This window comes from Podarcis cretensis (assembly GCF_951804945.1).
Source record: "Podarcis cretensis genome assembly, chromosome: 2".
NCBI classification, from domain to species: Eukaryota; Metazoa; Chordata; class Lepidosauria; order Squamata; family Lacertidae; genus Podarcis; species Podarcis cretensis.
Window position 1 is genome coordinate 40,710,455 of NC_137171.1, and position 18,014 is coordinate 40,728,468.

The 18,014-nt window shown below is 43.6% G+C and overlaps 1 protein-coding gene across 1 annotated transcript; it reads right to left on the reverse strand.

Moving 5' to 3' along the window:
- Positions 1–1,682: 1,682 nt before the first annotated feature.
- Positions 1,683–16,717, reverse strand: LOC307210327 (cytochrome P450 2B4-like). Its single transcript, XM_079966123.1, has 9 exons — positions 16,346–16,717; positions 13,751–13,913; positions 13,373–13,522; positions 11,356–11,516; positions 9,971–10,147; positions 8,171–8,309; positions 6,050–6,237; positions 4,719–4,860; positions 1,683–2,429 (listed from the first exon to the last, which is right to left on the reverse strand). Exons 1-9 carry the CDS (start codon positions 16,514–16,516, stop codon positions 2,236–2,238), a joined length of 1,485 nt encoding a protein of 494 aa, XP_079822249.1. The 5' UTR covers positions 16,517–16,717; the 3' UTR covers positions 1,683–2,235.
- Between the last annotated feature and the right edge of the window lie 1,297 nt (positions 16,718–18,014).

Sequence of the window (18,014 nt, forward strand, 5' to 3'; positions counted from 1 at the left end):
AACTTGGGACAAAAAGTGGCTATCAATACAGAAATTATTCAGGATCTGATACAGGAATCTACTTTGACAGGGCAAATTGTTGAGAAGGCGAAGGAGAAAGTTGCTGTTGTTGAACCTAAAATAATAGAAGTGGGAGTCCCAGCCTTACAGAGGCAAATTGAGGACTATAAATTGAGGCCTTTTATGACTGATTCTAGAAAAAGTCAGATTTTGAGGATCGGAGCCCTGCTTGGACTGGAGAAGGAAAGTTGGACAGATCCCTTCATGCAGGGATTTACTGACTTTTGGAATTTGGACTTGGGTCATGAGGAGATTGGAGCTGTGGAGGCCTTTGGATTTGGAGGAATTTTGAAACATGTCCTGAAACACCTTATGGATTTTAGATTTAACCATGGAGATTTGGTTGACCTGTCGAGAAGGAATAAAAGCATTGCTAGGTTGGAGTTTCCCCGAGATCTGCTCTTCAGTATCAAAGGAAGGAAAATAAGAACAAGATCAGTAGAAGACAAAGTAAAGTGCATGTATAAATATGAAGAAGACCTACAGAAGGGACTTGGAAAAGAGTTAAGAGCCTCGGACAGAGGATCACCAGGTTGATGGACTATTTGGAATTGACGAATGACTGGCAGTATCCGAGACCAGGGAGAAGAGATGGTGGAAGAAGATTGGGAAAAAGTTTTATTTTCAGAAATAGAAATATTGTAAAATTACTGAGTGTTAGAAAAATGTTGGAATGAAATCTTATGGCTTTAGTTGAAATGTTATAAGGAGTTAAGCATAAATAAGCATTATAGTATTAATGGAAAATAAGGGTAAAAATAAGTTAAGATATTTATATGACAGAAAATAGAGAAAGATGGAAAGGACTTGCTGAAACAATAAATAGAAGTGGAATACAAAAAGGGAGGTGAGAGGAGGTCGATGAAACAAGGGTATGAAAGATAGACTACTGAAATGGTACAATGTATGTTTTTAAATTGTTTTTGTTTTGTTTTGTTTAGGTTAATGTTGTGTTTTGTATTGTTTATATATTTTATTGTTCTTTCCTTTTCTTGTTTTTTTCTTTTTTTCTTTTTTCTTCTTTTTCCTTTTTGTAAGTTTTAAAAGTAAGAAATATTATTTTTAAAAAATAAAAAAATAAAAAAATGGTCCAGTAGCACCTTAGAGACCAACTAAGTTTGTTCTGGGTACAGTGGTAGCTCGGGTTAAGTACTTAATTCACTCCGGAGGTCCGTTCTTAACCTGAAACTGTTCTTAACCTGAAGCACCACTTTAGCTAATGGGGCCTCCTGCTGCTGCCGCACCGCTGAAGCACGATATCTGTTCTCATCCTGAAGCAAAGTTCTTAACTTGAAGCACTATTTCTGGGTTAGCGGAGTCTGTAACCTGAAGCGTATGTAACCTGAGGTACCACTGTATAAGCTTTCGTGTGCATGCACACTTCTTCAGATACACTGAAACAAAGAGTTACTTTCATCTTCTTCAGAGATTTAAATAGACAGAATTAAGGAATTTGGGGGTACTGCCTCTTGAGCAGGTGCAGAGGAGAGAGATAATCATTATATTTATTTGGCACGTCTACTCACAGGTTTTCTTTACTTTCAGTAAAGAAAGTAATTGTGGGATCAGTGTTCCTCATGCATTCAAGTTTTTGTTTGTTTTTTGTTTTGCAGACAACAAATGCCACCCATATTCCCCCTCAATTCAATCCAGGGTAAATCCAATAAGATTAAAAAACAATAATCTGTTGCCAATGACTCATTTGAAATATCTCAACAACCTGTATGCAGTTTTAAGCCTCCAACTGAAACCAGACAAACAAGATTAGGATTCACTTTGTTAAAGCATTTATTTGCTCACAGATAACTTCTAGCCAGAAGCTGCTCTATGGTTACATTTGAGAGAGGCAGCAAAGAAAATTAGGCATGGGTTCTTGTATGAAGCCTACTGTATATTCAAAATGCATTGTCAGGGTTGTGGTTTTGGAATGGTCCACTAGAGGCAAGGGAAGTGTGATAGGACTCTCAGTGGGAGCTATGTGACATCAGAACCTCAAGTTTAGAATAACCATAATGCTGTGTTTCACACTTGGTGACGCTCAGCAGATTCCACATCCTCCACTTTTCTACTCTGGCACAGTCCTAAAGCTTTTGGACAGAGAAACAAATAGACACATGGAGACAGAGAGACATTGTTCTGGATCTCTGAGTATTTCTGCAATCATGAATTTCATTCTCATTTCACATTTTTACGTCTGATGGCTTGTAACAAGCGGTGCTTCCCCTCTCCTCTGCAAGCAGAAAACAGGGTATCCATGTCCATCTCATTGGGGTTTGCAACCAGTTGAAAGGTGAAGTTCTGGAGCAGGGTGGCAGTGAAGAGGAAAATCTCCATCTTGCCCATAGCCTCTCCTGGGCAGGCCCTCTTCCCTAGAAGATGGAAAGGGAAAGAGAACTAGTTCATCACCTGAGACATTTATGGTACCCAGTAAACACTTGACTCCTGAGGAGTCACCTCAAATTATTATGTGTGTACAGAGACATTTTCCCAGAAGCAACATAATGTAACCAGTACATTGAGATAATGTGATAGCCCCACAATATGAATGCAGAGGTATTTCATTAACCATTAAATGTATGTTAGACTATAAAGGTTACCATCTGTAAGAGCTCTGTTATTCATTTTCCCACTCTTAAATTCAGTTGCCCATATTTTGCTACAATTTGTCATTAAAAAATATATTTGTCAAACCTCATCAGCATTTTAGGCAGAATTTGCCCTAATAAACTAATTTCTATATGTAATTTTGACTAATATTCATATTTTTGCAATCAGTTTTCCCTCCTGTGATGCATCTTTGTATGTTATAGTTGCAAATATATTCATTTTTAGGCCCACTTTCCTCCAATATATGCTTTTTGGTAAACATTGTTTGGTTGCAGAACTGTTGCATATTATTATAATTTTCACTTTTAGAAGCAGCACAGGGGCAGCTGCAGCATGGGGAGGGGGGTAACTATCCACCCTTGCACTATAAAAACTCCCACCCCACCCCCATGAGCTGTGGTTTGTCCCAGAGGGACTGCTTGTGTACCCTTAAATGCACTTGGGGAGATTTACTAAGATCAAATATGCGTTAAGAACTTCTGACTTATGGCCCAAAAAGATGTGTTATCGGGCAATATGTGACCAGATCACCTGCATTCCCTTCTCCGCAAAAGTAAAAGACAGCCTCTCTGGGGAATACAGGTGAATCACACTGGGACTGCAAAGTTAACCATCTCCCTATGCTGTTTTCCCAATGCAAGAGGACAATGCACATTCCTTCCATCACTGCCATGGTTGCTTGTACCTTTGCCCCACCCCACTCTGAGAGATTTAGTCATGGATATCTCCCTCCCACCATATTTATATAGTTTGACACCAAGATAAATAGCATTCTGCTTCAAGGCTCAGATCTGAAGCTCCTGTTCCCAATGCACAATAGTGTTCATGGCTGCTACTTTTACATGCTGAGAGGTGGCTGGTGCTGTGGTCTAAACCACTGAGCCTCTTGGGCTTCCCAATCAGAAGGTCAGTGGTTCGAACCCCTGCAACGGGCTGAGCTCACATTGCTCTGTCCCAGCTCCTGCCAACCTAGCAGTTCAAAAGCACACCAGTGCAAGTAGATAAATAGGTACTGCTCCGGTGGGAAGGTAAATGGCATTTCCATGCGCTCTGGTTTCCGTCACGGTGTTCTGTTGCACCAGAAGCAGTTTAGTCATGCTGGCCACATGACCCGGAAAAGCTGTCTATGGACAAACGCCAGCTCCCTCGGCCTGAAAGCGAGATGAGTTCCACAACCCCATAGTCGCCTTTGACTGGACTTAACCATCCAGGGGTCCTTTACCTTTTACCTACTTTTACATGCAGGTTTGCATGTGCTCGAGGTGTTAATCTCAAAAACAAGACAGTCAATAGCAATGGCAGGGAGCAAGTCCAACACATGGATGAAACAGGAATTTCAGCAGCAGCCATGATAGCAGAAGACCAGACTCCAAGAAGCAATGCCAGATTACCAAATTGGCAGAGTAGGCACCAAACCATGGGCCCCATGCCTTTTATGGACCCCACAACAACGGACCAAAATAATATTGATTAGATCTTGAAAGAAAATTCCAGTCGAGCTTTCTTAGTTCAATGTTATCTCGCGGGAGTGCGTGCACTAGGAAGGCCCCAAGATTTCAACCACCTAGGGGCCTCCACAGGGTTTAATCCGGCACCGCCATGAAGCACTTTCTATGCCAGGAGCGGGAAACCTTTTCACATGATCTGGGCGGGCAGGACCAAAGGAAATAGTGGGTAGAGCAATGGAGCATCCTTTTGCACAGTAGGCTCTATTCAGCCTTGCAAAAGTCAGAGGATTATTTCTGCACCTGCCCCTTGCCAGCCAGCCAGCCAGCTAAGCAGGAAGCACTGTCACAGTTCAAGGACATATTCCAGTCAGCCAGAGCACTCAGGGTGGGCATAGAGCAGGGGTAGTGGTGGGTGCAGCCTGGGAGAAAGGGGTGTGGTCTGGGGAGGGGGGTGTTTGCTTGAGGAGAGTCCTGCGGGCCAAATAAAGAGGCCTGGAGGGCCACATTCAGCTCCCTGAGGTCCCTCAGTCCTGCTCCAGGCTTTTGTAGGATCTTAGGTACCTAATTGCGGCTGTGAGCCCCGTGAACAGCTCTTACTGTTACCTGCAGAGAAAGGCATAAAGGCATCATTCATCCTGAATTCACCCTCTGCATCCAAGAAGTGACCCGGGTCAAACTTTTCAGGAGTCTCCCAGCAGGCTTGGTCGAAAAGCACAGAAATGAGCAGTGGAATAATAAAGGTGTCCTTTAGGGAGATAAGAAGATGCATAATCAAGACTGTCGGCTCAGTTTAACAGAGAGCAAATAAAGAAGTCTTGTCTTTGACAGAGAGTTGAATGGAATAAATCTTCTCAGAGGAAGAGGTGGTTCATAGAAGGATAGTAGCAGAAAGATGGTGGGAGCTAAGGGTGGATGGATCTGTCAGTTTCAATTATCTCAATTTCTCATTCCCCCCCCCCCCCCCCGCAGCATTTTTTCTTAAATCCTCATAAAAATTCCTCAGCATTTTAGTGCAAATATCTCCTAATAAACACATTTGTATGCAGCATTGACAAATGTACACAATTTTCACAAGCAACCCCCCACCCCGAAAGTAATGCATTTTGAATGTTTTTTTCATGGATCTACCCATTTTTATGCAAACTTTCCCCTTACTGATGCATTTCTGTAAACCGTAGTTTTGTTGGAGAGACTATATCATAAAATTTGAACTGATTCGAATTTTCCATTCTCATGCTGTTTCCATTCTCATGTTGTTTTGAAAAGTGTGGATTTCATAGATTCAACTAAGTAGTTGTGTGCATGGAATGAGGTCCGCTGGCACAACAAGACTCTCCCCACTCTCCTCCCACCACATGCCTCTCACCCCCTAAATCTCTTCTGGAGGGTTGGGAAAAATGCAAGGTTTAAAGAACGGATCGGTGGGGAGGATAGGTGGGGAAGTTCTGATGCACAAGCAGACCTCATTCCCCATATGCATACCCCACTTGGCACTATGTTAAGCCCCACCCCAAATCTTTATGTGATTTACGATCACTTGTATCAAGATGTGTGGGGGAAAGTGTGTGTAGTGTTTTACCAACAATTCAAAATCTGCACTTCTCCCGGTTTAGCAGTGCAATTCTCTGGCCATGTGTACAAAAACACACATACTAAGATAAAGTGTGCATAAAATTCATATACTGATGAAAATAACATACAAGCTGCGTTGTAATAAGCTAAAATGTATATATTAGGAGAAATTCACACTGCAATGCTGATGAAATTTCATAAATACTTTTTAAAACATGCAAAGTGATGTGGGAAAGTAAAGAACTAGAATTTATGACTGGAGAAATGAGAAACAAAAAACTGAAATTGCCATATCTGACCATCCTTTGCACAATACATTTTCCCTTCACAAAATACCCTGTTTATTTTCTGACTTGCCACACCTGAGGGATGGTGTAGCCCTTGAAATCCACATCCTGAGTTGTCCAACGTGGAAAAGCCTCACTACTCCCTAGCTGATAACGCAGTATCTCATGGGTAAATGCATTGGTGTAGTTCATCTTCACCCTGTCCTCCATGCCAGGAGCACGGTTGACTCCAACAACCTCATCAATCTCTTGGTGGACTTTGGCTGCAAAGAATGATATTTTATTGCAATGAATAATATTATTGCATGTTATTCTGGAACCCATTTCCCCCATATTGACAATACAGGCTCAGACTGCCTGCACCATACAGTGTGTAGAACCAAGGATATACAGCCGATTTTCGCTTTCCAATTTCAACCCTATTTGAGAGATCAATTTGAAGTGATGGCCCCATGATCCACAGTCACTTGCTGCATGACAGATCCACTGCTTGATCGAGGCCAGTAATCTAAAATGCTTAGGGTTAATCACAGGTTTGTCTGACCCAGAACGAGGGCTTTTTTTTTTTCAACCGGAACTCAGTTCCAGCACCTCTCAGGTGGGCGCTATTGCCATTATAAGAGAACAAGGGAGGCATTCATGGTGAGTTCCAGTACCTCTTTTTCTAGAAAAATAGCACCGCCAAGGACTTGCATTCGACTGAAGGGACCAGTGGAATTCTAGAAACAATAAAAGGAACCTGCTCCTGCTAAAACCAGAACAGGAGCATGAACATGAAATTCTGCATCTGTTAAGCTTTATTCTGCGCCTAGTTTCTTATTCCTAAAAGTCCAAGGCTCTAGCAGTTTCCCATAATCAATCCATCAAGTCTATCTTAAAAGAATAATTAGGAGGTCTGTCCCTGCTTGCTCCACCCACCAGCTCTGCCTCCCCATTTGCCAACTACCTTCTCCCCACAGCTGGCCAACCCTCTTCCTTTACACCTCACCTACTCTGGGGGAGCTTCCCAGAGTGGTTTGCTAAACTGCTCTATGAAAGTCCCTCTCCGCTTGTGTTAAACCTCATTGCAGCCATGCTTAATGGAGGGTTAATGCTTCGTAGAGCAACTTGCTAAACCACTCTGTGAAATGCCTCATCCTTTTCTATTAAACAGCTCCCCTGGGCCCCCTGCCACCAGTGCTGCTTCCTCACTCTCCTGCCTGCTGTTCATAGTGCTAGAGTTGGCTTGGTCACCTGTTGGCAGCCACTTGAATTGCAGAGTGTGATGATAGCCTTACATTTTTATGTAAGAAAGATGATATAATGTGTGAAATCATTCTAGAGTGGGTGAAAGATTACTGTATAGAGAGACTAGCTGCTTTATTGGCCTGTTTGCTTCAGAACAGGACCGGCCCACCCAAGTGGCTTGGTGAAGCATTCACCTCAGGCAGCAGCCCAGGGACAGTGGAGGAGGCAGCAGATCCAGGCCCCTGAGGAGCCATCTCCTCTGCCTGTCAGCCTCCTCAGCCCCCACCTTCCCCCACCATTCTTCCTTGCCACCTGCTGCTCTCTCGTCCTTTCCCCCCTCCCCCACTGTCTTCAGCAGGTGTGGGATTCTCCAGGCTGCCTCCCATTGCCTCAGGAGGTTGCCGTGGCAGAGGTGATGGCAGCAGCAGAGCAAGAGGCAGGGGTGGCTGTGGGGCGCCATTTTCTGTTTTGCCTCAGGCAGCAAAATGCGCTAGGCTGGCCCTGCCTCAGGAGGTTATACATCTAGTGCACATTTAAAATATGAAATGTATTTTCAAACATGGTTAAATTGTTAATTTCAAATACTGAGGTGGTTGTGGGATTGTGGTGGTCAGAGAAATCTCTTGGGGTTTCTTTCAACTTGGCCATTCTTGATTCTAAGAGGATGTGGGCCACAAAATGGACAGGCACGTTTAGGCTCATTGTTATGTAAACTCCAGAAATAAGTTGCCCAGGGTGTCCCAGTTGTTAAGTAGAGGAGTTTAGCAACAGCTCAGGAAGCAGAGACACCTACTAGAGGGTGGTGGGCATGGCTTCCTTCACTTTCTCTAAGGGTGGCGCTTGTGGAGAGAGATATAGCCTGTAGTTTTGTGGGAGAGAGACCACAGACTGGGGGTGGGGGTGGTGAGAGAGCTAAGCTGGAGCTCTGAAATATCTGGAAGTGTCTGTTGGGGTGCTAAAGCTGTGTACCTTGTATGTGTGGGAACCTTGCCAACAACAGAAGGCCATAGAAGATGTTATGGCTTGAGGTCTCTATACCAGCAATAAAGAGGACAAACGCAGTCATCACTAGGTCTTCAACACAGATATTCTGAGCAGAGCTTTGTTCCTGTAAATTAATGCAGAAAGAAAGGGAAGAGGTGGAAGGGAAATACCTGCTTAAAATAAAGGACCAGAATTTGTGCAACACCAGACAGCTGTGCATCAGTAAGCCGTCAAGATGGTTTTCTCGGCTTTAGCTCCATTCTAGATTAAGGTTACCAGATTTTTTTTTCAATGAATCCGGGGACACAATAAATAAATAAATACTACACGTTTGGGATGTTGATGCTGCAGCGATGCCAGTTGCAGAGGGGCGGCCACTGCCTTGACCTCAACCGCCACGTTTCCCCTTCCTCCGAAGCTCCTAACTCCTTTCTCCATGAGACTGGGCAGCCCCTGAGTTGTTGGTTCTTCAGTGGTGGGTCAGGCATGGAAGGCAGAGAAGGAGGGCCAAGAGCGGTGGCGGTGACAAGGCTCGGGCAGTGCAATTCCTCCCTTCCCATTGGACCAGTCCCAATCCCATTCCTACTTGCGTGCAAGCAGGAGGTGGTGGGGATCCCTCAGCTGGGAAGGGAGGCTTCCTGTTGCCTAACTGAGAGATCCCTGCCCCCTCCTGCTTGCATGCAAGCTCCGATAGGCAGCATGAAGCCTCCCTTCATAGCTTAGTTGCTGGGGTCAGGGAAGGTGGAGGCAGCCTGGAAGCTGCATCTTAGAGCCCCTGCCCCACCATCATATGGGGACTTCCAAGCAGCTCCTGAAGCCAGCCAGATCCAACAGCTCCGGGCTGCTGAGACTGCCACTGTTGTGTTTCCCAGGGACATTAGATGAAATCTGGGGACATTCCAAGGATGGAATTTGTCCAGGGACTTATTCGCAAATCCAGGGACTGTCCCCGGGAAATGGGGACGTCTGGTAACCCTATTCTAGATCAAGCTATAGGAAAGTGCCACCAAAAGCGGCAATCCTATGCAATACTCTACACATTAATGTGGATGTCCCATGGAACTTACTGAGGCTGTCCCACCCATCTGGATAGAGGTAGCAGATTAGGTTCATGGCTGAATGGAAAAGAAAAGGGACTGAGGTGAAGGTGATCCAGTTCCTTCTCCTATGGCCTTTGTACAAGCAAACTCCTAATATCTGATGTGTCTTACTCCCTTGCCTCCACCACCTACCCCTCTGTGGGACCCTGCCACGATAACCTTTGTGGCTCGGCATTTCCCTCTGTGCAAAGGAAGGCCATCTGCCTTACTCGCCTCTCAGCCAGAGCCTCTTCCTCTCCTCTTCTTGACCCTGCTTTCTATGTTCCTTTGGAGCTCTAGACTGATGCACTTGGTGTCTTCCTCTCACTGCCTTCCACTTCAAGGTGCCCTCAAAATTTTCATGTTCCCCCATTACCTGATAAGCACCTCCGACTGATCTGTATGCTGCTGGCTATGGCCAAGCAAGTTGGACATGTTGATGCACACCCAGGTGAGTGACTTTGGATCACAGGGACTCACTACTGAATTTACAGGCAAAGAATTGTAGCAGACATATGACATTATATGGCACATACGTAAAAGTTTTCTGGGGAGCATAGCCAATTTCCAATCAAAATAGTCTGCCCTAAGCTTTTGGGGGTGGGGTGGGGTGGGAATCACCTGGCTGAAAAGATACAAGTTCTGTAGTTACATGCAACAAGCCACTTCCCTTAGCTTCCCTCCCGCCAACAAATTTCTCATCTACCTTATTCAACCTGAGTAGGAAGCAGTCAATAAAATCACCAGGATTTTGTGGATCCAGGTTCAATTTGTGAGATTCCACACTATCTCGGATAAACTGGCAGAGCTTGGAAGAGTCAGTGAAGAAACTCTTGTGGGGTCCAGGTATGAAGTCCATGATCCTTGGGATAGCATTGTATGCCTGGGACAAGGCAATGCAGTGCATTAGAGACAGTGATTCCCTCCCCCCCTCCTGCCCCCATCTTCAGTGGCTTACTTTCCCACCTTTGGCCCAATTCACACGTTAATATGTGCACCCACATATTAGAGAAGGGTTGCCACATTCTTTCTTGCAAAATACAGGGCCGGGCAAGGGGGGGTGGGGTGATTTTTATTTTTAAAATCTGGTGCTGAAATGACTTCAAAACAATCTATTACAGTCTAACAGAATGGCCCCTCTGGAATTTGACACACACACTCACACACACACACACATGCATGCATGAACACACACATACACATAAATTTGTAAATCTGTCTGTGCTTTGCTACCCAGAACTTAAATACATAACCTTTCACACACCTTTTCACACACATGCATTTGGAGAGGATCCCTAACTTGGCATGGGGGAGGAGGGGGGAGGGAGAGGAAGAGAGTTGACCTGAAATATAGGACAAACTGCATTCTGCATGGAATCAATATAGGACACAGCATTTTACATTGAAATATAGGACTCAGTGGTGTAGGAAGGGATGTGTGGTGGGTGGGTGCGGACCACCTTGGGTGTCATCACTAAGGGGTGTGTGTGACAAAATGGCAAAAGTTGTGTTTTTAAAATAAATAAATAAAAATTGGGCTCACAACAATTTTTTTTTTTTGGGGGGGGGGAATAACTCCTGCACCCACCACAGCTCCCTTCCTACGCCACTGGTAGCTAGGTGAGGCGGGGAATACTGCAGTGTGCCTGAGCCATGTGTCTCTCTTGTGGGGGAGGCGGTGGGCTGACTGCCTGCAAGCTCCATGCTGCTTTTTTGAGCAGCATGAGACTTGTGTCTGCCCACCACCTCAGCCGCCCTACAGCTGAGGGGGAGGCTGCGGAGAGGCTCCATGCAGCTCTCCCTGCCTTGGCTCACCTCGCACACATGGGCAGTTCGCCCTGCCCCCAGCTGCAGGACATGCGTGCTGCACCGGGCACCCAAGCAGCTAGCTACACCGCTGACAGGACTATCCTGTATTATACAGGATAGGTGTCAACCCTTGTTCTCACTAACATGGAAAACCTATGTCCAGGTTGTTCTCCTTCAGAATGCAGAAGAATGTTTGCTCATAAAAGGAGCATTCTGCATAAATGAACACTTTCAATGACTGGGAGAAGTCCCCAGTTTTCCTAGTGCATGAGGGTGACGTACCGTTCCAGAGACATGGAAAAAGAGGTTCACAAATTTCTTGATCACATCCGTGAGCTCTTTTAATAGGGGGTCTTCATAGCTGAATCGGGTCCCAAAGATAACAGAGCAGAGCACATTAGAAACAGCAGTTGTGATGTCTGGCAATGCATCAAAGGCCTGCCCTACAACAGCAAAGAGAGGGTTAAAAAGATGACTGGCATTTGTATCCTCTGCCCTTCATCCGTCAAAGCTTTGTGAAGTTTCTCGGTGACTGATAGTTTGGAATTTGGATCTTTTATCTCTGTGTGTTCTGAAATTAAAGCTCAAGGTTGGCACATTCAAATAAGTGAATGTGATGTGCCAAAGTGATGAACTTGTTTAAAAGAAGAAGTGAATTTCATCTGAATTCAACATGAAATCAATTTTTCCACACAGAATTTATATGGAAAATACAGCAGCTCTAGCAAGACACATTTCTGAAAAAAATTGTAACATGAAGAGGCTGATTAAAACAAGCATTATGAAAAGCATGGGAGCAATCAATTTTGCTCCTCAAAGAAAGCTACCAAAAGTGAGATGTGTTAGTCACTGGGGCTTACTCCCCACTCCCAGTGGGGCTTACTCCCAGGTAAATGGCCATAGGATTGCTGCCTTAATGCCTCCACAGATATACACACCTAAGATATTGGCAAGGACAAAGAAATGAATGCCAGAATTCACTATCACAATCCAGCCAGTCATTAACCTATGAGAAATGTACTTCCAACACATTAGAGATACTGCCAATGAATGTGTTATGAGCAGGGAAAAGGGTTCTTCGTGCCAAAGTGTAGAATCTTGCATTGAATTTCATTGTATTAGTTTGGGCCCAGGTCTCCAATCTGTTAAGGCCATTTTGAATCCCAATTCTGTCTTCTGCAGCATTAGCCAGCCCTCCCAGTTTGATATCATCTGCAAATTTGATTAGCATTCCCTCAGTACCTTCATCCTAGTCATTTATAAAGATGCTGAACAACAACAGACCCAGGACAGAAGCCTGGGGCACCCCACTTCTGGGCCGTGTCCAGAAAGTGGTGTTGGGGGATGAGTGTTCAGACCCCTAGGGGTTTGGGCTGGGTGTTCACCAGTATGTGGATGATATCCAGCTCTACCTCTCATTTAAATCGGAACCAGTGAAGGTGGTGAATGTCCTTGTGTGAGTGTCTGTAGGTGGTTGGAAGATGGATGGCAGCTAACGGATTGAGTTGAATCTTGACAAGACAGAAGTATTGTTTCTGGGGGACAGAGGGCAGGCAGGTGTGGGGGATTCCCTGGTCCTGAATGGCATAACTGTGCCCCTAAAGGACCAGGTGCACAGCCTGGGAGTTATTTTGGACTCACAGCTCTCCATGGAGTCACAGGTCAATTCTGTGTTCAGGGCAGCTGTCTACCAGCTCCATCTGGTACCCTGGCTGAGACCCTACTTGCCTGCGCACTGTCTCACCAGAGTGATACATGTGTTGGTTATCTCCCACTTACACTACTGCAATGCACTCTGTGTGGGGCTACCTTTAGAGGTGATTTGGAAACTCCTCCTCCTCCTCCTCCTACTACTACTTTTTCCCAGGATGATGAGAAACCATTAGTGAGCACAACAACTCTTCAGCTACAAATGCACATAATAGTTATCTCATCCAGCCCACATATTACCAACCACTCTGCAATACTATCATGGGGGGCTTTGTCAAAAGCTTTACTGAAATCAAGATACACTACGTTCACAGCATTCCCCTGCTCCTGGTCACACGTCTGTATGCCCCAGCATACTCTTCTTTACTTCCTCTTTAACTGTTCCCACCCTAAATAAAGGAAGGTCTGCTCTGTGTTCCCTATACCAGGAATGGGAATCTAGCATGTTCCAAATATTTTGGAACCCTGCTTCCATTAACCCTGGCCATTGGTTATGCTAACTGTGGCTGAAGGGAACTGGGGTCCAACAATATGTGGAATGCTGCAGGTTCCCCATCTCTGTACTAGACCAGGAAGGGGCCTAGAGAACCTTGTTTGGCTGCCAGCACTTCCACCAAGCAGTTTGCCTCCTCTTGCATCCGCTCAGCCATCGGTTTCCTCCCCATGCCAAAGTTCCTCAGTGTGGAGAGAGTGAAGCGGCGCAGTTCCCTCCATTTTGCATTGTCTGAGGTGACGAGCCCTGAAAAATACAATTGGCACTGTTGTATTTATGTTTAATCAGACGACACTGAAGTCTGCAGCATGTTTTGTCCAGAGGCAAGGATCTTCTCCCAAAGGATTTACATGGCTCGTTGTCCCCAAGATTTGTAAGAAGATTGACAGCCATCAATTCCTGAGAAAGATTGCCATGGCTCTTGGCAACTGCATCTCAAATTAAGGGGAAGATAAGATAGTTAAGAGCACCCACCGTAACCACCAGTCACTTTTTCAAGGAGAGCTATGGGTGGCCGCCCACCAAACGCTTCAGCGTGATCCACCAATGCACCTTTGACCGCATCATATCCACAAAGCACAACCACAGGCTTTGGCCCCAGCCAGATGGTGAAGACTGAGCCATACTTCTCAAAAAGCTGAGGACAGAATCCAAGAAAAGCACGAGTCATTGAGCTGTAAGATATCATTCTTTTTTATATATATAAAATATTTATTAAGTTTTTCCAAATTAGTACAAAACACAAACACAAAAAAAACAAACATGCACAAAAAATGACAAAAATACAAAAAAGCAAAACAAATAACAAATATAATTTTCATTACTTATTCCATTATCTTATTTCCCAGACCTCCTCTCACCTCCCCCTTTTGTATTCCAGTTCAAATTCTTAACTCAACAAATCCTTATTTTAACTTATTATGACTTATTTTAACTTATTACTCGATCCTCACATTACAGCTGGAAACCAATTAATTTCTGTCCAACACCAATCTAACATTCATTAATTTTGCAATATTTCTGCAAATAGTCCTTAAATTTCTTCCAATCTTCTTCCGGTGACTCTTTTCCCTGGTCTCGGATTCTGCCGGTCATTTCTGCCAACCCCATGTAGTCGATCATCTTCATCTGCCATTCTTCCAGAGTGGGTAAATCTTGCGTCTTCCAGTATTTTGCAATCAGTATTCTTGCTGCTGTTGTAGCATACATAAAAAAGGTTCTGTCCTTCTTTAGCACCAATTGGCCAACCATGCCCAGGAGAAAGGCCTCTGGTTTCTTCAAGAAGGTATATTTAAATACCTTTTTCATTTCATTATAAATCATTTCCCAGAAAGCCTTAATCCTAGGGCACGTCCACCAAAGGTGAAAGAATGTACCTTCAGTTTCTTTACATTTCCAACATTTATTATCGGGCAAATGATAGATTTTTGCAAGCTTGACTGGGGTCATGTACCACCTATACATCATTTTCATAATATTCTCTCTTAGGGCATTACATGCCGTAAATTTCAAACCGGTGGTCCATAACTGTTCCCAGTCAGCAAACATAATATTATGTCCAACATCTTGTGCCCATTTAATCATAACAGACCCGTTTCATCCTGCGTATTCCATTTCAGCAGCAAGTTATACATCTTTGACAAAATCTTAGTTTTAGGTTCAAGCAATTCTGTTTCTAGTTTCGATTTTTCCACCTGGAAGCCAATTTTCTTATCTAATTTAAAAGCCTCCATTATCTGATGGTAATGAAGCCAATCTCGCACTTTATCTTTTAGTTTTTCAAAACTCTGCAATTTCCATTTGTCTCCTTCTTGCACCAAAATTTCCCAATATTTTGGCCATTTGGACTCCATATTAAGTCTTTTAAAAGCTTTCGCTTCCATTGGTGACAACCACCTTGGGGTTTTATTTTCCAGTAGGTCTTTGTATGTAAGATATCATTCTTGGAAATCTGCTCCAATTTGCTGCCCACACCATACCATTGCTTACTGCAGATCAGTTGCATTGATCATCCTTTATTTTTGCTTTTTTAAAAAATGGAGTTCAAAGAATGTGTGCATGGGGGGAGAGATCCTCACCTGACCTACGTAAGTACCTTGAATGGGCTCTGCAGCTATACTTATCTCAGTTCTAGCACTGGGGAGAACATGATAAGTTCACCTCAAATAAAGGAAACAGCCTAGTGTAAGACTGAGACTGCATTCACATTAGAACTTCACCTCTGATTCACAGCTATCGCCCAAAGCACATTAATACTTCACTTCGCATTTTGCGTGCTGAGTCCAATTCAGTCATTTCTTCAAGATGCAGGAAAACTTTGAAGTGTTGCAAAAATGCTAGCATTAAAGAGACAGCATGGGTGGTTCTGAACATAGGAATGCAGCAATTTGCCTCATGCAGAGTCAGACCATTGGCCCATTTACTCCAGTAATGCCTACACTGACTGGCAGCAGCTCTCCAGGTGCTCTCCAGGGACTGAGCATGTGACCCTCTCTTTGCAAAACAATGTACCCTTCCTGCCCCCACTCTGCTGCTTTAAAGGGGAAAACACACACATCTGGACTCATCAGATCATGGATCTTTCAAGCCAAGGTTGCTTTGAGTGGAAAGATCACAAGGCAATTGGAACACCATGAGTCATGGTGTGAGGAGAGCTAAAACGTGAAGTAGATATTGATGAATTTACCTTGAAAGTAGAAGCAAAGAGCAGAATAAAGGGGGGAGGGAGTTAAATACAGGCTAGAAGAACACTTCCAAATGCAATCAAATGAAGGTGGCAGGGGAGAGAACTTCAATCATGCCAGCTGGATGAGTTAAAGTGAAATAAATCTCACCCATCTGATCCTAATGGATCTTGAAAATGCTTCCCAAATTATGGGGTAGTTATGAGAATAGAACCAAGGAGCATTTGGATTAGGTGGTGGCACAAGAGGATTGGTATTCCTGGAAATCTCACATATGCATTCACCTCCTGCCTTTATTTCTGCCTTTGCTTCTTGAGCCATTTCTTATTCTCTGCCTTTTTAACTAAAGGATTCCAGTGGCAGCCTTGCAAGAGAGGGCACTTACCTTGGAGTAGGTTTTGTGTAGAGGCAGGACCTCTTTCTGCAGGAGGTTCCCCAGAAAGAGCCAGGGAGTGGGTCCTGGAGGTAGCTGGCCTCTAGCTTTGTGAAGTTTGAAGGACAAGGCCGTGAGCAGAAAAAGAAGCAGCAGCACTCCTGCCCCAGTTACCAGCTCCATCAGTATCCTTGCTCTGTCCACTCTAAAGGCAAAAGGGCAGAAGCTTTTTAAGAGATGCTGACCTAGAAGAAAGTGACAAAGTTTGAGACACGCCCAGAACGCCAGAGAGAGACATTTTTTCTACCTTCCTGGATTCCAATCCCCCTGGTATCTTCCATTGTTGCTAACACAGCTGCAGGCTAGTCAATTACACCAATGCTTTGGGACACGACAGAACTTTTCACAAAACTCTTGTTTAGTTACTGTTTTGATTTCAAATAAAAATAAATGGCACAATCCCTGTTATTTTTTTCTGTAAAGGTTCATTTGCCATTATCATCATAAACATAGGTTCAAGATTCCAGTAAGTAGGAGTTTGTTTGTTTGTTTTTAAAATAATATTTATTAAGATTTCAAAAAAGTTACAATAATAAAAAAGAAAAGAAAAAGAAGAGAAAAATACAAAACACAAAAAGATAAAAAGCAATTAAAAACAAATCAACCTTTCCATATCTTAACTTTCATTTACTTATTTCCCTGACCTCCTCGCACCTCCCTTTTTTGTATTCTAGTTCAATTTATTATTTCAGCAAATCCTTTCCATTTTTGCTTTTATCTTAATAGTTTATCTTAATATATTATAACTTTACATTCTCACCTGTTAACAACCCATCTTTAAATACTCCTTTATAACATTACTGCTAAAGCCACATAACTTCATTCCAGCATCCTTCTAACATTCCTTAATTTTACAATATTTCTGTAAATAGTCTTTAAATTTCTTCCAATCTTCTTCTACCAACTCTTCTCCCAGGTCTCGGATTCTGCCAGTCTTTTGTGCCAGTTCCATGTATTCCGTCACCTTCATCTGCCATTCTTCCTGGGTGGGTAAATCTTGTGTCTTCCAATACTTCGCGATGAGTATTCTTGCTGCTGTTGTGGCATACATAAAAAAAGTTCTATCCTTCTTTAACACCAATTGGCCAACCATGCCCAGGAGAAAGGCCTCTGGTTTCTTCAGGAAGGTATATCTAAATACCTTTTTCATTTCATTATAAATCATCTCCCAAAGGTGAAAGAATGTACCTTCAGTCTCTTTACATTTCCAGCATTTATTATCGGGCAAATGATAGATTTTTGCAAGCTTGACTGGTGTCATGTACCACCTGTATATCATTTTCATAATATTCTCTCTTAAGGCATTACATGCCGTAAACTTCATACCTGTGGTCCATAACTGTTCCCAGTCAGCCAGCATAATGTTGTGTCCCACATCTTGTGCCTATTTTATCATAGCAGATTTCACCATTTCGTCCTGAGTATTCCATTTCAACAGCAAGTTATACATTCTCGACAGAATCTTAGTTTTGGGATCTAACAGTTCTTCCAGTAAGTAGGAGTTTGAAAGGGATATAGATTTAGGTCAGTTTATCCCCATGGGGATTTTTGTCAGGGAATGGACAATGGGTGTTTATTAAGTTTGGAATTAACTACTAGTCACGATGGCTATGGTCTCTCT